The sequence below is a fragment of the Danio aesculapii genome, chromosome 15, assembly GCF_903798145.1.
Source record: "Danio aesculapii chromosome 15, fDanAes4.1, whole genome shotgun sequence".
Classification (NCBI taxonomy): domain Eukaryota; kingdom Metazoa; phylum Chordata; class Actinopteri; order Cypriniformes; family Danionidae; genus Danio; species Danio aesculapii.
In genome coordinates, this window is record NC_079449.1 from 45,676,927 (window position 1) to 45,687,939 (window position 11,013).

General features: G+C 39.7%; 1 protein-coding gene across 1 annotated transcript; it reads right to left on the minus strand.

Moving 5' to 3' along the window:
* Positions 1-2,283: 2,283 nt before the first annotated feature.
* stoml3a (stomatin (EPB72)-like 3a) lies at positions 2,284-10,541 on the minus strand. The gene is made up of 7 exons (XM_056473545.1): positions 10,428-10,541; positions 7,559-7,662; positions 7,375-7,447; positions 7,132-7,214; positions 6,664-6,867; positions 4,258-4,392; positions 2,284-4,169 (listed from the first exon to the last, which is right to left on the minus strand). Exons 1-7 carry the CDS (start codon positions 10,486-10,488, stop codon positions 3,975-3,977), a joined length of 855 nt encoding a protein of 284 aa, XP_056329520.1. The 5' UTR covers positions 10,489-10,541; the 3' UTR covers positions 2,284-3,974.
* Between the last annotated feature and the right edge of the window lie 472 nt (positions 10,542-11,013).

The window sequence follows — 11,013 nt, forward strand, 5'->3', positions numbered from 1 at the left end:
ATGGTAAACAATATAGGGAGCATATAGTTGTCAATGAACGAATGTGCGAATATAAAACCAACCTCAGCCCGGTCAGGCTTGCGTTTCCACTGCCAGCAGTACACTTACTTGGTAATGTTACATGGCTATGTAATCCAGAAAGAAGTGATTGACGTCCTCCCCGTTTGATAAACAAATCCATATGAGCATATCATGTTCTTAATTTTTGACCACTTAACCATTTAATCAGCTGGCTGACCTTAGGTTATCATAGGTTATTTTAAATTTAATAGCTTATTACTGTTTATCAGAGTTGTGTCAGTATATTATTCAATCCAATATGTGGGCCAAAAATTTATTTTCAAGGAGTGCACCTTTACAAGACAGTGAAACCTGAGATAAACACTATAAGGCTGCACAATATAAAAAAATGACATTGTGATGTTTTGTATTTTGCAATATATATCGCGATTTGAAAACAACTTAACTATCTGACTATTTATTGAATTCATACTTTGACATTGATTAAGATGATTTTTTTTACAAGAGTGCATCTGCATAAAATATAGAAAATAAAATAAATCACAGATTAAACAATAGAACAAAGATTAAAATCGATGAAGTCTAACAGTATTCAGGTACAGAAATTAAATTATCAAATCTAAAATAACACTGTATAGTTATCATTGTATAAATGAATAAACCAACACAGGGTCATTCTGAAAACGTAGCACTATATACATTTCTGGAGACCAAGAATTATGTAGCCAGAGGTACCTATGGCTGCATTTAATTTTTAAAATGAATGCTACGGGGCAGTATGACACCATTCCTTTTCACGCTTACACGCTGACCGCTTGCCTCCATATGGACAGCTTTCCTGCTGTAACCAGTTTGTAACCAAAAGCTTGCTCTTTTCTCAGTTGGCCCGAAACTCCATGAACCCCAGAATTGCATGAGCATTCTGACAGGCATCCTATGGAGATAACTGTTCAAAATGCACACATAAGATTGGTAATAACCCACCAAACTTTTGAGTACAATGACGTGCGGGCTGTAAACTTCGCTCTCTATCTCAGCTGGAGAGACCGGGTAGATTGCATCCTTCGACAGGAGGACCGCAATCTCCTCATTCAAGACAAGAGTAGAAGTGGCATTGACCTTCGTGAAATACACACCAATGAGATGGGATGCCGTATGGTGAATTAAATCTTATAGGCGAGTCTGACCATCTGGAAGAGCCACTATGATGGGCTGGGCAGCATTAACCAGGCTGACAGAACCCGAACGAGCGGCACAACTGAAGTGGTCGTTGACACACCCATCGTGAGGCAGCTTCGGGATGGGGAGTGCTCACCTCGGGAAGCAGTACATCCCAAGGAAGAGCTGAAAATAAGAGATTAGTTCTAAGAGAAAGGAGAACAAGCGAGAGAAAGGAGCTCATCCTCTGAACCTGTGGTGAAGTGCACTGAAGCTGCAAGCTGGAAGGCAGCACGTCCCATGCTGGCAACTCTCGGGCTTCATACCTGGAGAGAAAGAGGATAAACTGTTATTTTTTGGATACCATTAGCCAAGAGCGGCATGCTGCAGTCATCTGCAAGTGGGATCCCCAGCCCTCCACCGAGGAAAGAACGGGCCTCTTTCTCTCCATGTGGCCTGTTTGTTAATCGTACATTACAGTGCCCTGGAACAGGGCATCAACTTCCTGAGGGGGACTTGACGCAGCCACTAGCTAGCGGGATGGAATGTGGTGGCGGAGCGCACCTTGGAGCCATGAGAAGGACATGAAGGGAAGAAGGGGATGGAGGCTGGGGGGATTTATTTCTTATATAAGCCCCCACGTTGCACACTTTTGCTGGTCCGGCGGCAAGACCAGGGGGCAAGCCATCTCCAGTCCAACCGCTGAAGCAGCCATGCCTGACTCCAGATCCGTGACCATGCTTTGCACCTTGGAGGGTGGTAGCCATCCTCGTCCCAGGACGATTGCAAACAAGAATGCAGATGTCCATGCAGGTGATGTGGCAGGAGAGTTGCATGAAAGTCCTTAACCAAAAAATCCCTCAGTTTAAGGTTAAGGGTGCCCTCAGTAAAAGTTGGTTTGCAAGGAGAAAAAAAGATCAACTTAAGGAATTTAAGGCTGTCATTAAGTATTTGCCCTTAGTCCTTAGTAAGCATTTCCTTTTAAAACATTTAAGGAACCTAATCAGCTCCCTTAAATGAACAAATGACATTAAAATGTAAGCATTCTCACACACACAAAAAAGTTTTAGATAAAAGACTCACAGGATTGTAAATAAATAGTTTAATAAAACCATTTAATAAATAAACTAATATATACGTGTTGATAAGTTAGCATGTCTGCGCAGGAGTGCATCCATATGAAATCGCAGCTTCAAAAGTCTCTACAGGATCCAAGCCCAATTTTATAGGTCCTCCAAACATAATGTCGAGATTGACTCGATAAGGGAATGTCTCGACTCGCTTAACGGAAAGAAAGTGGCACAGATGATGTGTAACATTACTGCAGAGCTGTTTTAAGGCAAGCATTCGTGGTTCGTTACAATCTGTTTACACAACTATAGCAACTGCGGCGCCCGTCGCCATATGTTGCCAGAAACTATGCTTAGAAAAAAGGCACTTAGGTAAGGGTGACAGATAAAAAGTTTGTTGCAACGATCTTACTGAAATCCCTTACCTCAGAGATTTTTTCCCCCTCAGGGACACCCTTAAGTTAAATTACTCAAGGATTCATTCAAGGGGCCACAGGTGGCGATTGTAAATGATGTCACTTGCAGAGGAAGCGTGCAAGTCTGAGGGTGCTAGCCTGAAGGTGCAAGTGCTCTATTGTTAATACCTTTAAAAAGCTGATTAGTTTCTAACATTGAAATCTCTTTGAAAAGTATTCCTTTACGTATCCAAGACCCTGCAAACTTTAATTACATAGCTTTCAGTTTCGTTCACTACAAGTGGCACTGATATCCTGCTAAAATGAATGCAGTATAATAAATACAGTATTGCTAGATCTCAAAAATGGATCATTTAAATCAAATTATATATCAGTAGTTTTGCCCTACCCTAAAACGGCTTAATATTAAAGCAACTATAATGACATAGATTAACTGTTGAATATGTAACAGTAAAACTTTCTGTAAGGCATAAATCACATTTATTATGGACAATGTTAAAAGTTGTGTGTCATATAACTAATCAAAGGAGAGTACAGCCATCTGACAAATAAAAGCAGATTTCACCAGCATGGACCATGCCACACTTTATGCTAGACTGTATTGTAGGGATGAAAGGGATGGTAAGGAAACAGTGGGATTAAGGGGAAGGGAAGTAGGAGGATAAACAGTGAACAGGTAGGTAGGTTGATCTGGCATCCTACGGTGATGCACCGAAGACTCAGAGTCCGCGTACCGTCTCTGTAATATTTTGTTAGAGTGATTAGACCCCCCGATTCAACTTAGGAGGGAAGAGAGGGTTATAGAATTGTTAATGGGAAGCAAGGAAATAGAGGAGGGAAGGAGGGTTAGAGAGAACGAGAAGAACAGTGCTAGAGGACAGGTCTGCCTTATATAGGTTTTTAGGGAGTAGGTGATTGGTTAAGGAGACAAAGTGAGGCGTGGTTCCGCTACCGAACTTTTGTTAACAAGTTAACTCCATAAGTGTCATATGACCAATTAGAGCAGACTAGATCCATCTGACCAATGAAAGCAGAGTAGTTGTCCTATGATCAATCAGAGCCTTCTGACCAATCAAATCACTGTATTGTTATATAACCAATCAGAGCAGAGTAGAGCTATCTGACCAGACAGAGCAAAGTAGTGTCAAGGAAATGAGGGGTATAAAGAGACCAGATACAGAACCAACAAGACTCTGTGATGAAAGATATGATACTATAATTAAATTGTTTTTGACCTTGAATGGTTGCAAACGTATTGAAGCAGACTCTAAATCAAAACTAACAACATTTAAAACATAAAATGGATGCTTTAGTTTCTTTTTGATGTGAAGTGGTGAATGATATCAATGGGCAGGGGAAAGATGATGGTGGAGTTTCGCTCAGCTGCTATGGTGCTTAGAGTCTGGAGGTATCGCAGCTGAAGTGCTGACGGCGACTCTGCGATCACCAGAGATGCTTCCTTTAGTGCCCGTGATGCATTCATCTCACCCTCTGCTGCAATCACCTGCACATAGATATAACAATACACTTCTGTTACTTGCAACAAATGTTGTGCCATTAACCACAGTTTGGAGTGTGTTTTGGTGTCTGACCTTGGCTCGGGCTTCTCGAGATGCTTCAGCTTCTGCAGCCATGGCTCTTTGGAGCTGGATAGGCAATTTAACGTCCTTTATCTCCACTCGCTCCACTTTAATACCCCACACACCGGTTGCCTCATCCAACGCAATCTGTCATCAAGACAACACAAAGGATCTGGGAATGTGATACACCCTTCTCATGGAGCAGGTCCCTGGGTTTAGTTTTACAGATGAAGCATCATTGAACAGCAGCAAAGACAATGCATCTGAAATGTGTCTGAAATCAATACAATCACTGTTTGTATCTACAGCCATTCGTAGTATGTCTGAAACCATATTGGATTTCTTGTATGCCATTAACAGGTCTGGTTAATTTACTGGGTGCTTTAACTCTGGCCCTCAAAGTTCAGCTCCAACCCTGATTGATTCTTAGGACCTGGTTCAGGTGTGTTTGATTGAGATTGGAGCTTAAAGCCCTGGTCACACTGCAATTTCAGCCATATCTCTCAAATTTGGAAGATCCTAAATGATCCATATAATCCTAGGTCAAAATCTGTGATCTTTGATTGTTGATTTGAGATGTTCACCATCAAGTGCTTAATAGCCGTTGTGATCAGATTTGCTCTACAACTTCAGCTGTAACAAGTATCAAACCAAGGACCAATAGAAGCAATTTTTTCTGATTTATTATTGAGGCATACTGTGTGGTTGTAAGGTATCCTGTCAGAATGAGGGATAGTGAAAGTGTCACGGATGGATGACATCAAACTTTGGCTGAGTTTTCTTGCGTGTGTGTTTGGTGCATCTTGATTGTCATTCAGTCTGTCATTATGACAACTGAGATCTTACGCTGTGACATGGGATTCATGTTTGTGCAGTTGTTTAAGATAATTATACATTGCACCGTGTGAGCTGGGCTTAACTCTACATAAAAAGTGGGTCTTAAAGACCAGAGTTGAGAACCACGGGTACATCTTGTTTGCACACCACAGGGGTCTCTAAAATGCTCTTAAGTGTCTATTCCAGTAATGGGCAACTTTGGTTCTAGAGGACCACTGTCCTGCAGGCTTTAACTCCATGCCTAGTCAACCACACCTGCCTTTAGCCTTCTAGTGACCTTGAAGGCATTGATAGCTTGTTCAGGAGTGTTTTATTACAGTTAGAGCAAAACTGGACAATGAGCCAAAGTTGCCCATCCCTGGTCTATACTGCTCCTGGAGGGCCACTATCCTGCAGAGTTTAGTTGCAATTCTAATTAAACACACCTGACTTGTTTCGGAGACCAAGGCTGTTTAATATTCCTTCTTAAGTGATCTTGCCTCTTGTGTTCTTGTATAATGTCATCATCGACTGTTCAATTCCAGGATTCAAGATTGCATGAACAGAGGGTGTGTGAAAGAACCCAGATGTGTTCTTGATATTGTGGGTGCATCGAATGCAGACTTGAGCACTTGCTTAAGTCCCAAAAGTCATTGCGGCTCAATAAAGTAGGAGGCACATGCAGCATTTTATATTCACTATTATTTACAGTTCAGAGATATAGCTTGTTTATCTCAGGAGTTTCCCTAAATCATTTGCTGAAATTCATATTAAAATCTGTTTTATTTTTATTGTGCAAAGTACATTTGTAAGGCTTTTGAGCATCTTATTTTTACTGAATAGAAAAGATCACAGCATATCATTTTTCACAGGATGCGTTCTGTGTTATTGCTGTCTTCCAAATACATTCTCTGTGTCCTTGGTATTAGGAAAACAGCCCTACTATTTAGTGGTGTTTAACTCCAAACATATTAACACCTGATGCACCAAATTAAGCTTTTCAGGATCATTTCACAGGCAGGTGTGCTAAACTTTGCTGGACATTGGGTCCGCCAGGAACACAGATGAACACTTCTGCACTAGGGAATTCTAGGCAAGTATGTTGGTGGTAAGATTTGCAGGAGACTTGCCCACCAGGATCATGATTTGGACCTCCCTTGTCTCCCTGTCCCCTGTTTGCCTTCATAACATTATTGCCTTGATATGATACTGTAGCATCTTGCATTATTCTGCCAGATGTAGCCCTCACAACATAAGTACACTGACTGTCATGTTCAAATGATGTTAAATTGTGTCCCAAAGAGGGTAGGATGGATCCATGCTTTCAAGTGGTTGAAACCGAATTCTGACCTTGTCAACCAAATGTTGCAGCAGAAATCAATCTTCTCATTCAGTTTTGGTCTGAATTTTTGCCTAAATTGGCCATTCTTATAGCTGACTTCCTGTTTTTTTCATGCTTTTAGTTGAGTGTTCAGTAAATTTCAGGTCATTCTTCTCTGACCTCTGACATCAACAAAGAATTTTTGCCCACAGAAGGGGCTTTGCAGTGAAATTAAATTTCGGGGTGATTTTGCAAAGGATGTCTGATGGAGTTGCCTGTACCTGCATGCTGTTTGAGATGCCCTCTCTGTCGGACAGCAGCTCAGACAGGTTCTTTGTTCCCAACACATTTCTTAGGGTGGTCTGAGCCAGAAGTTGTGTGGCCTGATTTGCATTTGACACATTGGCCACGGAGCAGATTGGGTCAAACACACGAAAGTACACCACACCATCCACATTCACCGTCACGGAGTCTTTCGTCAGAAACTGATGACACAAACACATACGGACTTATGCTAACGTTTACATTCCTATTCAGATTTAACTTGTCTATTTAATATAAACATTTGATAAACAAGATCTTGCAAAGTCAAACAGATTGGCCACACATATAGCAGGTTGTAAGATCATTGAAAAATAGATCTAAAATAAGAACAATAAAACAATATCACATAAAAAATGAAATGAAAAATTACTTTTTTACATATTGTCTAAAATTCCTTAAATTAAAGCATTAATTATTAATCATACCTCTTGAGCAGGAATATTAAAGGTCACAGTTCTCAAGTCCACCTTCCTGAATGAATCAGTACATGGCAGCACAAAGAAAATTCCTGTAAAATAAATGTATAACTAATATAGAAATGTACACAAGAATGCTCCTGATTAGTGACTATATAATTATACATTTATTTAATAATTCTGATGCATTTAAAATACATCTCTATTGATGAATTGAATCCAAAAAGCTTAGACTGAAAATCTTTGTCATACCTGGTCCTTTTGGTTTTTTGTCCAAAATACGACCTAGTCGGAAGATCACGGCCCTTTCATACTCCTGAACAATCTATAATCAAACCATATGTGTGTTGTACTTACTGTCAGTCATCATTCACACACATGATAATAACAAGATATTGATCGATGAGAACTCCCATCATGCTAGTCCTTTTCTTACCTTGATACACATGAAGATTGTAATGGGAAGTAAACCAATGGTGATAATGATGGAGATGATGATAATTAACCAGCCGAAGCATCCCATTGAGGGTGGTTTATCATCTAAAAAACATACAGTGAATATCCTGTAGGACTGGATATTATACACATAAAAAGCATGAAAGACTAAAACGTTGAGAGTAGTGTGATCTTTTGACTTTTTGGAGCTATTTAGGAACACTTTATGAAGATTAAGCATCACCTAGTGTATAATCTAAAGCTTTATATGGTCAATATTTTGAATTCAGAAACTAGTTATTAGTGACACCGGTCGCCATTAAGTGAACTACAACCATTAAGTTTTTGCTTTACTTGTTTTCAGGTCTTTACACAGAGGTAGCGTTTTCAGATTTATACATTTTCAGTCATACAGTTTTGTCATATAAACAAATATGCTAAACATATAAAACGTTTTCCATTTTAGGCTGAACTTTACAGCAGAAAAAAAGGTGTTTACAGCCTGGTACAAAGAACGATTTTGGTTCATATAGCTATTATTACCCTCCATGACAACTGTGAGGGGGTGAATTTTTTTATAACTCATCCATTTCCTTTATATTAGGTTATATTAAGTTTGCATAATTAAGGGCGTGGCCACTTGAGTGACAGCTAGGTCTCGCTGGTCGCCGTCACTTCACCGGCAGATTAGCCACTGATCTCGGCATATTCATCGTATTTTAGTGTTGTTTTATGTGGCTTTACACAGTCAGCTGCCTTTTGGACTTATTTCTTACCATTATCAGATGATATGAGATGCTGTGTGCATTTAATTGTGCTCACAAACCATTCACGTGGCCTCGTTTCCCATGTGAGTAAAGTTATATACTTATACACCATCTCTATAAATGTATTTGTTTTATTTAAGATCATTTATCATTAATATTTTTCTTTAGACCCGTAAAGCACTCCAGAATGTGACAGATTGATTAGCTGTAGGCTCTAGAACAGTCATCTGAAGCGTTATCATACAGTGTTATGCTGGAGTTCATCAATAGTCCTGCATTTACTAACACACACTATATTTGAAGTGTTTGGAAGTAATTCGCATTTTCCTCCTGTAGAAAAACATCATAAGAACAATGCTTAGTGGCTCAATGTATTACAGCAGTGTTTTTAAAAGTCTAAACACTTTATTGATATAGTGTACAGCCAAGCACATGTGGTCAGAACACAAACGAGTCGCAGGTAATAAAGTATCAAGCGTTTCTCCTAAAGTAAAGTCTGTCTGCCAGGTCTAAGCAAAGTGCCAGCAGGTGTCTGTAGCTCCGCTCACTCTCCGCCTCTTTGCCCTTGTTTGGTATCCCGTCGTGGGTGCGATGACGCGCGAACAAAATGGCGACGGTTGGCCGCGCCTACTTGTAGCTTCATTTGCAGTGTTCAGAAACCTATGGGTGACGTCACAGATACTACGTCCATATATTTTACAGTCTATAGATTGAACACCCCAATATATTATACAAGTGCTTTTATACTCTTTAATTAAAAGTTAAACATTTGTTAATACCTTTGCATTTATGTATTAATAATTAATAAACACAGAAAAAAATGTATAGCTGTGAGAAAACTACAGTTAAGCAATGAACATATGTTTGCACAAGTTCTACGATTTATGTTGAAAGATGGGTAGCAATGGGTAGCACATTCGCCTCACAGCAAGAAGGTCGCTAGTTCAAGCCTCTGCTCGGTCAGTTGGCATTTCTGTGTGGAGTTTGCATGTTCTCCCCGTGTTTGCGTGGGTTTCCTCCGTGTGCTCCGGTTTCCCCCACAAGTCCAAAGACATACAGATGAATTGGGTATGTTAAAATTGTTTGTAGTGTGTAAGTGTGTGAATGAGTGTGTGTGTTTCCCAGTCATGGGTTGCGGCTGGAAGGGCATCCACTGCGTAAAAACATATGCTGGATAAGTTGGCGGTTCATTCCGCTGTGGCGACCCCTGATAAATAAAGGGACTAAGCCGAAAAGAAAATGAATGAATTTTAACTCCTAGACTGTAGATTGAGTAGATCTGTGTATCTGATGTTTTAGTTGATCGTAAACACTTTATTTGCATGACACACTGACATTACAGGGATATTACATTTCTTTTAAACCCTGGATTGCATGTCAGATAAACATATCAAATACCGCGAGACACTCCTACTGACTCATGCACTCAGCATCACGCTTGCAACAGTTATGCATTGTTGACAGTAACAGTGTCACCATAGGGAATTACTATTATACAATACATCTAAATACATAGATACACAGTCGACATGTAAAATGATTAGCCCATAAGATGTTTAACAGAGCAAGGGAAGTTTCACAGTATTTCCTAGATTTTTGTTTTCCGTAAAAAGTCGTATTTGTTGTAGTTTGGCTGGAATAAAAGCAGTTTCACATTTGTTAAAAACAATTTTAAGGTCAATATTATTATCCCTGTTAGAAATCTTTATTTTTTGATTAAACAGAACAAACCACTTGTCTTATTGCTTGCTTGCTTTGTTAACCTAACTAACCTAGTTAAGCCTTTAAATGTCACTTTAAGCTTAATGCTAGTGTCTTGAAAAATAACTAGAAAGTTATTATTCACTGTCATCATGGCAAAGACGAAAGAAATGAGTTATTAGAAATGAGTTATTAAAACTTATGTTTAGAAATGTGTTGGAAAAATATGGTCTGCGTAATAGCATTCGGGAGATATTTTAAAAAGAATACACATTTTCCAGGATAGCTAATCATTTAGACTGTGTATATATTGTTTTAATATAAAGGTTAATAAATAAAAGATATAACTGAATATTTTTGGTTAAAATTTCACAAATTAAGATAAGAAACACAATGGCATACCTTGTATAATAGGCCTGTTGCTCACTGTATCGCGGTCTTGAACCCTGATGACGGTGGTCATGTTGAAGAGCAACACGAGTGTTATGTATGCTGTTATTGCAGGCAGCCGCAGGTAACAGAAGCTGTTAATGTGTGCTCGCTGTCCCATGAGGAGAGGAGAGGAAAGCCCCGCCTGACTCCAGCGATATCACGTGTCAGAGTGAAAATAAATCTGCTTAATGTGCTTCTTTTTTATTTGTTCAGTTTCCTACAAGGGTGTAGATTTGCTCTTGTCATTGTTGGGGACCTATGAATCTATCTTCATAATCTTTATAGGCCAGTTTTGAAGCTGAAGGGGCTTTATGCACAGTAAATGTTATTCAGCCACCAATAAAATTATGGTTAAAGGTTGAAGTGACTTTCAATTTCACAGGGTTCCTTTTACACCTATACAGCATGTGTTTGGACTGTGGGGGAAACCGGAGCACTCGGAGGAAACCTACGACATGGGGAGAACATGCAAACTCCACATAGAAATGCCAACTGACCCAGCTGAGACTCAAACCAGCGACCTTTGTGGTGTGAGGCAACAGCGATACCCACTGCG

What these genes read in the sequence shown, in the direction of transcription:
- stoml3a (XM_056473545.1), bottom strand. Translation starts at nt 10,488, where the DNA reads ATGACCACCGTCATCAGGGTTCAAGACCGCGATACAGTGAGCAACAGG. An exon ending in CAACAGGCCTATTATACAAG is followed by an intron (nt 7,663 to 10,427) that starts GTATGCCATTGT and finishes TATGTTTTTTAG; the next exon opens with ATGATAAACCACCCTCAATG. An exon ending in CTCGAGAAGCCCGAGCCAAG is followed by an intron (nt 4,170 to 4,257) that starts GTCAGACACCAA and finishes ATCTATGTGCAG; the next exon opens with GTGATTGCAGCAGAGGGTGA.